The sequence below is a fragment of the Aspergillus oryzae genome, chromosome 2 (genome assembly GCF_000184455.2).
Source record: "Aspergillus oryzae RIB40 DNA, chromosome 2".
Taxonomy (NCBI): domain Eukaryota; kingdom Fungi; phylum Ascomycota; class Eurotiomycetes; order Eurotiales; family Aspergillaceae; genus Aspergillus; species Aspergillus oryzae.
Genome location: NC_036436.1, coordinates 5,717,487 through 5,731,011, shown reverse-complemented (window position 1 = coordinate 5,731,011; position 13,525 = coordinate 5,717,487). Strand labels below are relative to the sequence as shown.

General features: G+C 47.6%; 5 protein-coding genes across 5 annotated transcripts; 1 reads left to right on the top strand and 4 right to left on the bottom strand.

The window, feature by feature from the left end:
• Nucleotides 1-528: 528 nt before the first annotated feature.
• AO090003001342 (uncharacterized protein) lies at nt 529-1,392 on the bottom strand (the record flags this gene model as incomplete). The annotated part of the gene is made up of 1 exon (XM_023235279.1): nt 529-1,392. The coding sequence occupies one exon, from the start codon at nt 1,390-1,392 to the stop codon at nt 529-531; it is 864 nt and encodes a 287-aa protein (XP_023090313.1).
• A 470-nt stretch (nt 1,393-1,862) lies between these two features.
• Nucleotides 1,863-2,354, bottom strand: AO090003001341 (glycoside hydrolase family 5 protein; the record flags this gene model as incomplete). Its single annotated transcript, XM_001820352.3, has 2 exons — nt 1,863-2,041; nt 2,108-2,354. The coding sequence occupies 2 exons, from the start codon at nt 2,352-2,354 to the stop codon at nt 1,863-1,865; spliced, it is 426 nt and encodes a 141-aa protein (XP_001820404.3).
• Nucleotides 2,355-3,656: 1,302 nt separating this feature from the next.
• AO090003001340 (uncharacterized protein) lies at nt 3,657-5,645 on the bottom strand (the record flags this gene model as incomplete). The annotated part of the gene is made up of 2 exons (XM_001820350.3): nt 3,657-4,715; nt 4,767-5,645. 2 exons carry the CDS (start codon nt 5,643-5,645, stop codon nt 3,657-3,659), a joined length of 1,938 nt encoding a protein of 645 aa, XP_001820402.3.
• A 4,748-nt stretch (nt 5,646-10,393) lies between these two features.
• On the top strand, nt 10,394-12,216 carry trm6 (tRNA 1-methyladenosine methyltransferase subunit GCD10; the record flags this gene model as incomplete). Its single annotated transcript, XM_001820349.3, has 2 exons — nt 10,394-10,479; nt 10,566-12,216. 2 exons carry the CDS (start codon nt 10,394-10,396, stop codon nt 12,214-12,216), a joined length of 1,737 nt encoding a protein of 578 aa, XP_001820401.1.
• Nucleotides 12,217-12,518: 302 nt separating this feature from the next.
• AO090003001338 (actin-related protein 2/3 complex subunit 3) lies at nt 12,519-13,457 on the bottom strand (the record flags this gene model as incomplete). Its single annotated transcript, XM_001820348.3, has 6 exons — nt 12,519-12,566; nt 12,629-12,707; nt 12,766-12,878; nt 12,958-13,232; nt 13,343-13,388; nt 13,452-13,457. The coding sequence occupies 6 exons, from the start codon at nt 13,455-13,457 to the stop codon at nt 12,519-12,521; spliced, it is 567 nt and encodes a 188-aa protein (XP_001820400.1).
• Nucleotides 13,458-13,525: the final 68 nt, after the last annotated feature.

Sequence of the window (13,525 nt, the reverse complement as noted above, 5' to 3'; positions counted from 1 at the left end):
TTGGTAATGATAATATGACTACTAATAGCGGAATGGACTTTGGGTTATGTGATTAGGTTAATTTAATCAACATATTAATCAATATTGATTGCAGCTTTCTATACAATCGTACCATGTCACTACCCGGCTGGCCCTAACAATTAGCAGTTATAGAGCCTACATACTACGCTTAACTTACGTCAATAGAGCGCTTCGGAAATCTTTACCATTGTTCAAATTAACATAAAAAGCCAATTCGAAAAAACCAAAGATCAATAATATAACACAAAGAGCGAAATCAAGTAATAGGTTATGAGAAGAGAAAAATAACAATATCCATACGAATAAAAAGAACTTCCTACATCTCAAACAGTCAAAGTAAAGTTGACCGTATTTGTGGTTGTGTCAACGCGTGGAAAGAACTCGAACGTAAAGACCGTATCCTGTCCCGCAGCAACAACAGCCTCAACCGTAGCCTGTGTGAGAATCACATTCTTGTCATCCCAGTTCCATTGGTTGCTGTATGTCTATAAATTGGGAATAAGGGTGTTAATACTCTCTGGGATATATCGCGAGTGGGCAAAGTGAAGGGAGACTTACTGTTCTGGCTTCGCCAAAAGGTCCGAACCATTGGGTGAAGTCATCAACTAAGTATGTGCCGTTGTTGAGGAGGGCCTTTACGGTGGCGAGTTTAGGAAGTCCTTTCCATGTGATGGGGATGGAAAGGTCGGATCCGGAGATAGATGAGGCAGCAGCGGAGGTCTTTGAGAGTGTCGGGGTGTCCCATTGGACGAGTTGGACGACGGGGGATGCGCCTGATGAGAATTTGAGGGTGAAGTTGGGGAGGAGGCCTGGCTCGCTGGTTTCCGAGTAGTAAGTTGAGAGGAACGAGGCAGGGAATGTGATGTTGGAACCGGAGACGGTATAATCTGTGTCTGCCTTTAGGGTGGTGCCCTTTGAGTCTTGGATAGAGACGAGGGTGTTGTCGTTAAATATGAAGGGGAGAGTCTGATCAGTGACTTCTGTTCCCACTTTGTGGTAAATGTATGCCGAAGACGACTGGCTTGGCGCAGAGGTGTCTACGGTGCTGTCGGGAAGACTGTTGGTCTCATTCCCATTGGTGATGATCTCGATTGACACTGGGTCGCGCCAAATGCCTGATGAGCGGTCCAGGTGATCAAGTCCGTTGTCCCAGATGATAGGGCTCATGTTGTACTTCTTCGTGGAGCGAATGAGGTAGTCGTGATACTTCCAGCGTGCTGCAGGTTCAGTGTTGGTCGGAGAGGCATCGAATTCTCCAAGGACTATAGGAACATCGGTGAAGTTGCCTCGAAGAAGGCCGAGAGTGCTGTCAAGCTCACTCTTATCTGAGTCCGAGCCCCATATAGTCTTGCCCCTAGGAGATTTAAGCATGAAGATCGTATTAGTAGAGGATAAAATGCTACTTACCATGCGCTGAAGATAAAGTCGTCTGTTCGAGAGCATTAGCACAAAAATGTGAGAAGACGAATTTTGTCTACTTACAAGGACTATAGAAATGGAACTGAAGAGCCCATGGATTTGTGATATTGGCGGGGGTCTTGAACCACTGTGAAGTTTTCACACTGTCCATTCCTCCACCTACCAGGTTGACGACTCGCTTTGCATTGAAGCCCCCGGCACGATTGATTGCTCTGAGGAAAATTTCATTGAATTTATTGATCTTGGCACCATCTTCAGCAGTATTGCAAGGTGGTTCATTGATGGTTTCGAAAGCGACCATGCTTGACTTGCAAGCCAACTTAGTACCAATCTGATACCAAAGTTTCTCAAATTTCTGTTCAATTTGGGTGATGTTTGCATCAGATTTAGTGACATCCGCCCATTCCCAGGAATCTTAATGGTTAGCCACTGACTAGGCCATGTTTATAGGCGTACTTGGATGGCTTACCGTGATGGACATTGACAATAGTGTACAGACCACGAGACGTGATCATGTCAATAACATCAGAAACTCTCTGCAGCCATTTAGGATCAACGGTCCAGTCAGGAGATTCACTAGTGAAGTGATGTGTCCAAGTAACTAGTGGTATTGTCAGCATATAAGTGAATAGTCTCTCAGAAGAGGAGGGGCTATGTATGGACGCACCTGGAAGGCGAACACTTTTAAAACCAGCTGCCTTGACATAGTCAAAGGTCGATTCTTGAACAGTGGGGTTATTCCAAGAATCTTCATTGGGAGTAGCATCGAGACTGTTTCCCAAATTCCACCCTGGATTGATATTTGCGACGAAATCAGAGGCCGAGATGGCGTCAAAGGACCCTGTACAATTGGCACTGAGGGCCCAGGCGCCCTTAAGAATGGCTGTGAGAGCCAAAAGCCGTAATGGTTGCATTATGACAATCAGAGGTGACCCAAAGCCTGTGCGGTTAGAGCATGGAGGGAAAACTGATTGTTTATATACTAAAGTCAAGTCGGGAACCCCGATGAAAAGTAGAACCTGGCCAACAGGTGTTGGTGAACATGACACCAGTCACCATGCATTAGGGGCATTTGGATTTGATTAACAGTGGTTCTTAACAGATTAGCTGATTCGAGCGCCCCCCAAAGGATGAAACCCAGAAGTCTCTTGCTATAGATGCTGTCTGGAGGCGCCTTGCATGCATCTCGCCAGATGTGATAGGACTGCGTGGGACGATGTCCAGACAAATGTCCTCAAAAATAGCTGGTCAATTACTAGCACACCATCGCAATCAAGTAATACACTCCAATATGGTATGGAAAAAGCCCGTTGGTGTTCTCGTCCGTTTTCCCGACGGCTCAAAAAGTCCGGATAATAAGTCTATACTCCATACGCTCAGACTTCGGAATCCCCACGGAATAAATACCCGCTGAATAATTTCCGATACCTGACCATTCATCGACGCGGACGACAAGCCAGGAACCAGGGTCTAAGAGTATTAATGAAACATGAAGAAATTCAAGAAAAGGAGGCAATGTATCTTCCTCCAATTAGGTGACCCATGACAGCTTCTGTCGGTGGGCCCACCGCAGCCTTTTATTAAACAAACGTGCCGGGAACTTGTCTCAGATATCAGAGATGGATGCGTCGGTGCCGAGACGCTGCAGGCGCAGGGGGGTTCTGCAATGCCAGAATGCGGGAATAAGAGAACTCTCTTGCGTCATTCGAACATTTGCCGATATCGAGCCCTATGGTGGATGGTTCTGTCCGGAACAGAATGGGGAGATGGGAGGATTTTGGATGAACCAGTCCAGCATACGTGCTATGTCACATGCTAGGCCAAAGTTCCTCCGTGTAATCATAACAGATGAGAGAAATTCTCCCCCGTCGGAAATGACCTATATTCCGGAATGTTATAGAAACAGCCTAAATGCATAGACACTATCGTCGCTATATAAACCCTCCTAACAATTGTAGTAGGGATCTACAACAAAAGATAAATCCATATACGATTAGCCGGTAAACCCGCTCCATCAAAAAGGAAAAGCGCCCTGTTGCCCTAACACGACCAGGCGAGTCATATCTCGCCTTCTTGAACAATGCAGAAAAAGATACGGCTGCCCTTCCCGATTCGTGTCTATATAAAGTACATAGGTTCATACACCAGTATCGTTTCGTTTCGTCATCAAACATATCGTCAAACTAGCACCGGTAGCGGTAGAACTCCTGGTGGGTTCACATGACAATACAATCTTTATTTCGATCTTTAGGGCGATCCGATGGTCCGATTGCTATAGGCACACCTGGCGGTCGTCTTCCGAACTGGGCTATCTGATAAGGAGCCACATAAGGCGCAGCTCTGTTGTTGGAACTTCGTGGAGGTGACTGATAGGCCGCATTATTGGCTACCTGCTCATAAGAAGGTGGCGGAACGTCATCAGCGTCCCGAGACGGCGAGTGTCGTCTAGGTTGATGTGAAGGACGATGGCCTGTAGAGCGGTGGCGAGCAGGAGCTGGTCCCTCGGAGGACCCTTGAGGATAGTACGGAACGGAAGCTCGCTGATTACGGTCACGGGGAGTCCTGCCACTGGCTTGCTGCTCTTCCTCCTGTAGTTGAAGGGACAAGGCGTAAGCATAATCTGCATCAGCCTGCTCCTGTGGAGACAATGCTCTGCCCTGCTGCTCATGTGAGACTGCCGAGGAGACTCCAGAATGTCTAGTATTGCTGGACGTCCTTGGACCGGATGGATCGGAGGCTCCGGTCGAGGTATGGCTGACAGGGCGGAAATCACCCGCAAAGAAGCCGGACTGAGATCCATTGACATCAACGAGAGATTCCCATACGATTTCCGCCCGATGGGAGTATCCAGCGTCAGTGACTAGTGTGAAAAGCTGATGGTTCTGAGAGTGTTTATAGAGGGTGGAGAAGTGGTCATTACGGAATAGAATCGATAGTGACCCTGGCGGCAGCTTTTCTGTCAAGTGTTGAATCCCGAATGTGCTGAGCTGGGTGGCATTCTCGATCTCCGTAAAATGCTGAATGATTTGAATATCTTTCATGCTTTGCTCTTCCTCTGGGGTGAGTGACCCGCCTCGAAATACCCGATCCTCAAGTTCTTGTTTGCGAAAGGGAAGAAGTTGGATGTCTTCATAAAATTGTGCCACACGTGTCAACGCCCCATCCGCTTCTGTAGACGGCTCAGCGACCCAACCGTGTAGCAGCGGGACACCGAAAGTGCCATAAAACTTAATATCACTAGTTTCTAAAAACGTGCCCACCGAATCGCTAGATCCCTACTTCCTTGTCAGTATTGGAAAATATGCTGATTGCAACAGAATTCCTACCAGTGTGAGTCGTGGATTGACATTCATGCCCGTATGGAGCATAGTCAAGAATCTACTCAGGGCTTCGATGTCTGGAAGCTCGTCGTCTGGCCCCAAGCATGTTGTTAACTCGTCGAATAAAGCTTCGATCAACAAACCAAGAGATATCTGTTCTCGTGTTTGTAGCGCTCTGACTATAGGAGGCTGAGAATCGGGGCTTGAGCGCAGCACGAGAGCATTAACAAGCGCTAGCAATGGGCATGGTCCATTTTTATTTTGAGCGAGAATCGGGCAGTCGCGCAGCTTTCCTGTGGCGTCAGTCCAATTGACATGCCTGATCGAATAAGTTTCAGATCTCTGTTCATGCTGATTCTGTGCTTCAGCTTCGGAGACTGGAGTACCAGAAATCGGTTGACCAGGCTGTGAAATATTTGAGCGTTCAGGAAGAGGTGGAGCAGGGCCTAGCTGGCTGTTCTCTGATGGCATTGGATGTGGCTGACCCCCGTTCATATCGGAATACACAGATGATGCCGCCGTACGCTGGTTCGTTTGTATATGTGCATCCGATGCCTCATTGAGGTCAATGAGAGCATGTGAAGACCCAGTATTTGCAGTAGAAACAGTAGCAGGAGTACCTATTTCATTCCATGGTGATAGGTTTGCTTGTTTCCCTTGCTGATGCAATTGTGGAGGATATGCATTTGGATTATCACAAGGTGTCGTCTGAGGCGGTTGGAAAGGAGACTGAGCGTTCGTAAACCCAGCTGCTGACTGAGGAGGGTGTGACGGATCTTGCGCAGGGTACTGGCTTTCGTGCAGGGTCGGTGGGGGCACTGCAGAGCGTTCTCCAGCCCATGGAGACTCTGATGGCGGGTCAAAAAGCGATAAGCGTGCTGTCATTGGAATATAACCTTCATCTGTCGTGCGTTAGCGTTGCGCTCGCGGAAATTGTGCATCAGATAAATGGAGAGACCAATCGGACCTTGTCCCAAACGTGCATTTGCACTATCATGTGATGCAGATGTTGCTTCTGAGAAGGGGCGAGGGCTTCTATCGTCCCATGGATTTTGTTCGGGTTGTCGTGCCTTCAAGAATGGATTGTTGGACTGCAGCGGAGCCGGGGAGTTTCCTACGTGTTCCCAGTCAGGAGCGTCGTTGACGTCTCCGTTCTGCTGCCATTCGTTTGCGGCCATCCTCCTTTGGGTGCCAGCAACAAGAATAGACGGCACACGACCTTCCCTTCGATTCTCCGCACTCTCGGCTGGTGGAGCACTATCAGCGACCGATTGCCCCGAACCGTTATATCCCTGATGTTTCTGGCCGGGTCGCTCCACCAGTTCATCCGCCCATGGGTTCATGCTTTCGCTCGGTGAGGATCGAACTGGAGACCTCTGAGCTTGCTCCAAGGGCATTAAATCAAATGCAGGTGACGTATTAAGATCTGGAGAATATACTGATTCTTGAGAGGGAAGCCGATGGGGTTGTGGAGAGCTTTGAGCTCGTCTCGGTCGGGTCAAGCGTTTCGGGGAGGAAGACGACACGGATTTGGAGGTAGGGGAGATCTGTGAAATTGCGGAACGAGGTTCAGCACGAGCATTACCCTTGTTGAGACTGTACAGGTGTGGCGGAGCCCGTTTGCGCAAGACCATGAAGGCAGACGTATATTAACTCAAGGCAGCGCCTTTAAATGAATGCAAGGTGAGCACGCTAAGAGCGACCAATCAAAGGTGTATGACAAAGGGTACGAGTTAGTGAATCTCGCTTCCCTCATGCGCGAATGATTGATCGGACAGTGAGACGTGGCTCAAAGCTATTTCGTGAGCATACGTAACGGTGGCTCAAAATAAGGCTGGGGTCCAATAGACACTTTTGCTTTGGAAGATGTCCGTCAGACAATAAATGCCATGACTTTGTCCCATACAGCCTCTTCAAAGCGTTCCTGACAGGGTCCGAGGAGGGCAATTCACAATAGATAGATGTTGATAACAGGCACCCAGATTTCCGGATAAACTACTCCGTAGTAGTCGTCAACTTAATTATGGGGCATTGAGTGGATAAGAAGGCGAATTTCCGGTGGCCAGTCTTTGGGTCGGAACGTCCCTCCATACTTACACTAATTACCGATCAGCAAGCCTTCTTACTGCCTAAAATCAAGGAATCCCTTGTTTTCGACCGTATTAGTATCGTCAACCCCACATTACGTATTAGCTCAGCCACAACCACCACATGATCCACCCGCCTCTTTAGCCACTGGTCGATCCTACATGCTTTTTTTCTCTTGAATTAGTACTGGACACAGAGAGCAATATGAATTTTTATGTTTAATCTTATCGCCACACAGCGTTTGTTATGCTGTATAATGAGTGATCGAGTCGAGATCCAAAGCTGAAAATTTTGCGTTGCCCCTCACCAGGAATTAAATAAAGAAACCTAAAACATACTACCCTTGCTAGGTTATTGAAGGATACAGGACGAGCTTTGCTTAGAGTTACAGCTTAGATAAAGGTTGACCGGTACTCAAAATCTTCTGGCGATATCTGCATAGCCGTTTTGTATCAGATCTTTCTGCTCTGGTGCAAATTACCTAGCAGATAACTGTCGCTGCAATTGCAGATGCTCTCAGCACGCATGTTATCCCACCAAAGAGTTGCAGCCCGGAGAAGTCGGTGTTCCCTTGACGGTTTAACATGGCGCCCATGATAGACAACCCCGTGAGACAGCTGATATGCCGTTAGTCTAAGCGACATATATGAACGAGAGGAGGAACTTGATCTAACGCCAATTATCATTTGGAAGCTACCAAACCGCAAGCCTAATGTCTCGAGACTGTTTTGCTCATAGTACATTTGAAAGACACCGATTCTGCTGATGTTATATCAATATTGGGATAGTAGAGTGTAATATACGCATTCAAAAAGCCAACTGTACAAAATAAAGCAAGAAACGAGCCCCCAACGACTAACCAACCTCGAAGGCCACCTTCCGGTCGTATATCAGACTTATTTTGCTCCGTATACATATTGTATCAATATCGAATGCTGGATATGTGGTGCCCCGAAATTGAAACATGGTGGTAAGTAGATAGATTTTGGTATAGTATCCTACTCAAACTCTTATCGACCTGAAAGAAATGATCAAGTAGTTATACTTATGGGCCGAGAGTGTCTAGCCATTTATTGGTCGATGTTCAGCATAAGGTCCGATCCAAAACGATAGAAACCCACATAAAAGCTGTGTATGGTTTAGCGGCGACCGACTGTCAGCTGTTGGCCGCCACTAGGCCTTTTCTGTCGCTTTGAGGAGAAAGCTGAATAATATTGGCATCGATTTCTTTGCATAGTCTGACATAAGATGGTGGACATGCTTGTCGAAGAATCCCTTTGCCCTGCAGCTCAAAACAGCGCAGCTGTAGAGAGCAGACGGTCTATAACCTGGGCAGTCCGAGATGGTGACAAAAGAACATGCACCACTCGTGTGAGTGACTTGTAAGAAGCGTAAAAAAACGGTGTGATAAGGTACAGGTTTCATCCTGCAGTTAATGTACTAGGTAAGTCATATGGGTACATAAGATACCGTGGCAATTCAAGCCAATGATCAAAATCAGAAAGGCCTGGATTGCCAATATGTTTCACAGCTGCCCAAAGAACCGTCTCCTAGGAAACAACACAGTTCCCCTGAGGAAAAATGCGGAGCTAAAATACATCAACCCAACAATACGTTCTATGGACACTGTCTCCAATGACACGCCATTGGATGTCATCTCTCTGGGGCCCCTGATGAATCCGACAGCAATAGACACAACCTTATATCTGCAGACCCGTCGAAGTATTCAAATGACAAATCAGTTTGTCGACGATATCAGTGCGCATTATTCTCAGGGCATCCATCGTTATCTCCCTATTATATGTCGCAAACGCTTTCATGACTATCTCATCCATGTCGGCGCCTCCCCCTCCAGCAAGCTTCTCAGTTCTTCTGCTCAGTATATGCCTAGTGACATAACATCCTGAGATACTACCACAAAAACAGCAACGTATTAGCCGGGAGTCCCTTTACATTACCGCCAAGTTATTCTTCACCCAGGTCCAAGCAGTGCTTCCTTCTACTGTTCAATTAATTTAAGCTAGCGCTCTTTTAGCGCTATATGAGTATGCACACGGGAAGCCAGATGATGCATTCCTATCTGTCAATGGCTGTGCGCGGATGGGGTATGTGGCGGGTCTCTATTATGAGTGGCTGATATATTTACATAATTATACGAAGGAAGACGAAACGATTAATATATGGTCAGGGATCATTGTCATGGAACGGTACTGACCCTTCTTTCATAACGTTTTTCTTGCCAACCAGCTAAAGGTTGTTCTTGTGCAAGCTATCAGCATGAGATCAGCCTTTTGCGATTGATATCTTAAGCCATTCCCAACTAGCAACATCAGAGGACATTGACAAGATGACAACATGTCGCAGTCTCAAGCAGCCGTAGCATCGATAGAAATGAAAGGCCTTGGGTACTCTGCCCCAGCAATATGGCTCTTGGACCAAGTTTTAAATGCTACCGAAGACACGAATATGAATACACAATCAAATCAACTTGATAACTTGATACTTCGTTGTAAGTCGTGCTAGGGCTTCTATTGGAACAATGTCAGGATGTCTAGGGCGTTTTCTGTGGGACTATTGCAATTGCTATTAGGTGAGCAAGCTCTTCATCTTCTACGTTGTTAGATATTGATATTATAGGGCCATTTTCACACTGCATTGGCACAATTTGAGTCTATCTGCCCAGTCCTCATCTTCAGGGTTGGAGGAGTGGAGGCGGAAGTCTTACGATACCTTGGACACAGCCGCTAAGATGGTGATTGATATCAACAATACACATGAGAAGATAGCTCCGCACCTGATTGACCTGTTGCCCCCCGAGCTGTGTCTATATAACTCGGGCAGCATTGAAGCATATCCATGACAATGCGGGTTGGAAGTATAAAATCTGGCTGTGGGAGACGGGTAGGCAACTGAATGCTTCGTTGGATCAGTTCAGTCGCCGATGGGGCCTTTAAACGGCTGCCATAAAGTTAGCGACGTATCGAATATGACCTGACTCATTATTATACACTATTTATAACGCAGAGGTTTAGCGGTCTCGGCTTCGCTCCTAGTAACAGTTGACAGTCTTGACGAATGACGAATCCGATATGAAGACTTCATAGATTTTCCCTCGTCTCAAGGAATGAAGTCTCCAACTTGGTGAGTACATCACCATTATAAGAGAACAAAGAGGTACTTTCCACGACTATGGCACTCCTAGTGAATGATTCAACGATCCACCTGGTATAGCCCAAGAAAACAGTATGCTGTATGCTTATGTTGCATGCCAAGCCACCGGGGATCAACCGCCACGCACGAACACCGTTAGCCATCGGACGGAATAACCTCTGATCCGAATAAAGAGTAGATAATATCATATGGTCCGTGCGCTATCGCAAAAAAAGTAAAAAGAGCATTGGGACACCCGCGCATGTCGTACGCGGTTTCTTAACTTTGCGGAGAATTTTTATGGTCCATTCTAGTATAATTTTGTGCTACTGGAGATCATGATCTAATACCCTTCCTTGCTTATTTTTTATAATTCCTACTGCGTGTCCGACACGATGCACTCTTACGTCCGACCCAACCAATTCGTCGCATTGCGGCTTCCCTCCGAGTTCACGAAGATTCAGAAGATTGAGCCTGACTCGTATGTGTACAATGCTTACCTAATTCTATGGGTGTCCTTTATTTTTGTTATACAGAAAATGGTGGCGTACTGACCGAATGAATTAGAACAGTCTTCCTGGGAAAATTCGGAAGCTTCCCCGCAAACCAGATCATCGGTCGACCGTTCTATCTGACCTTCGAGATTCTTGATGACGCAGACGAAAAAGATGGCAGCTGTCTACGTATTATTCCCGCAGCCGAGCTGCATGCCGAAACATTGATCGCAGAGGGAGAGGGAGATGGCGAAGAGCTCGACACAAACGAAGATGGAACTCCGATGCGCACAAATCGCGAGATCGTCGACGACGCATCAACTCAAAAACTGACATGGGAGGAGATTGAGGCGTTAAAGAAGGAGTCTGGCGGTGCTGGAAGGGAGATTATCTCGAAGCTTCTAGAGTCTCATCAGACTCTGGATCAGAAGACAAGTTTCTCGCTCGCTAAATACATGCTACGGAAGCGCAGAAAATATATGAAGCGGTTCACGGTTCTTCCGTTGGATGTTAGCATTCTTACGAATCATATGATGGAGGACCAGGGCGCAGCGAGGATTATGGAGTTGCGCGATGAAATGGTCGGGCTCTTGGGCTGCTGGGGAAATGTACACCATGGTGGAGACGCTTCTCTCGATGAGGCTATTGCGGCCAAGCCTAATGGTCGCTACCTTGTTGTCGATGATACGGGAGGCTTGGTAGTCGCAGCGATGGCCGAGAGGATGGGAATCTTGTACCCACATGACGGTGATGAGTATGAGGAGCAGGGGTCATCCGACGAACCCAAGAAGAACGAAGCAGAACAGGCGCATGATGATGAACAGCCACCCACCGAGTCTTCCACTCATCGCCCAGCTCGCCCAGCTCATATGTCCGCGTCCGGCAATAGCATAACTGTCCTTCATCCGAACAAGCAACCGAACCTCTCTCTCCTGAAATACTTCGGTTATAGCCAAGATAATCCAGACGAGACACACCCTCTTCACAAACACCTAAAGACCATCTCCTGGCTGCAACTGTTGGACCCTAATGCGGATCCGATCTACTCCGAAGAGCCCGAGATAATTCCCGAGTCCGAGCTATATACCATGAAATCCAACAAGCGGGGCGCTTATTACCGAAAGCGCAACAGGTGGACGCGAGTCCAGAGCGTCGTTAACGAAGCCCGGGCTGGAGAATTCGACGGACTCATCGTCGCAACCGTCATGGATCCCTCCAGTGTGCTGAAATATGCAGTTCCATTATTAGCGGGCTCGGCCCATGTCGCAGTCTACTCTCCATCAATCGAGCCCTTGACCGAATTATCGGATCTCTACTCGACAGCGAAGAAAACAGCATTTATAAACCGAAGACAACAATTAAGAGAACAAAAGCTACAGCAGTCAAGCGACCAACCCGACGCAAATGAAACCGAGCTCCAAGATTCTGATCTTTCGGAACTGATGGCTGAATTCTACCTTGATCCCACCCTGTTGCTGGCGCCCACACTCCAGAACTCCCGGGTACGTCCCTGGCAGGTGCTTCCCGGACGTACGCACCCCCTAATGTCTATGCGCGGTGGCGCTGAGGGCTATATATTCCACGCTGTCCGAGTAATCCCCACCCAACAAACTATCCAGGCCGCGGGCAACCTAAGCCGGAAAAAGAGAAAGGTCGTGACTCAGGAGACACCTACCACCGCAGTCGATAGCGGCAGTGGTGTAGATGTTGAGATGAAGTCATAGGATTTTGCATTGTTACCATGTAGACTAGAATGTTTCTGGACAGCCATGATTATAAAAGTACGCCATAGCATGCGGCATACCGCATAAAGATATACCAATACAAGTACACCATACACAAGGCTCATCTACTACGCAGTGCACTTGAATATGACAACCTTAACAAGAATAAGCAATCCATATCTAGATATATCATATTTCGGATACAATATAGTTTTCAGAAAATGAAATCGGAAATTCTTGAAAGGTTGCTTTCATACGCTTTGTACGCTGAATAGTGACCAAACAAAAGAAAACGCATCACCCTAGAAGCTCTTTCCCATGAACTTTCTCTTCGCAAAACTCAACCACCACTGGAGCACACATATTAGCAACCGACCTTACGACCTCATGCCAAATACAGGATATCCCTTACCTTCGAAGGACCAACACCACCGGGGTATAACCTGGCATGTAGACGGATAGCAATCTCCTGTCGTACCTGGGAGAGGTATCTATAGCGCAACATATTAGTCTCCGATCCACCTGAGCAAAAGAGCAAGGTAACTATACGCTCTCAGTGTCTCAGCATCCTGACGATCGCGGGGCGGCTCGAAAGCTTGGTTAAGGGGGAAGGACGCATCGCCGGGGATGGCAAAGTTATCGAGCGCAACGTTGTTAAGGGCCTAGCAATGCATATCGCAGTCAGTGTTTCCGTCGCAAAATCTCAATAACCACAAGTGTGTAGCGCATCCGGCTGTGTACCTTGCCAGCCTCAAGAGCGGTCATGTTCGGCCTGACCTTCCCGAGACACTCGCTGATAAACAAGGTGCCGTAGATGAGCATACGGTCGGCGGGGCCGTTGATCTCGAAGTTCCGGAACAAGACATTGGCGCGGAAGAGGGACAGGATCTCGTCTACACAGTCGTACGACTCGCTGTCGACGGCGATTTCGGTGTCGGGGACATTGGGCGGTAGTGGGGGGAGAGTGTATGCGGGGCCGCGAGTGCGGGTGCGGAGGGGAAGGACAGGAAAGTTGCCTATCGGAGAGGAGAATATGGAGTCAGTTCGAGAGATATTGTAGCTGTGTATGCCTGGTATGGTGTCGCAGTTTGCTGAAAGGCGTATCAGGAGGGGTGTAGCGGCGTACCTATTACGGGGATACCCTGATCCTGGAGGAAGACGGAGTGGTATGCCTAGACTGTGTTAGATAAGGGAACATCGGGGTGTCGTCGAATTAATTGCTGCAAACCACTCACCGGCATTGTGAATAATATAATGATATAATCAATCCCCTTTAGCGCCTGTCTATCGAGGATTGTTGGAGTAAGAA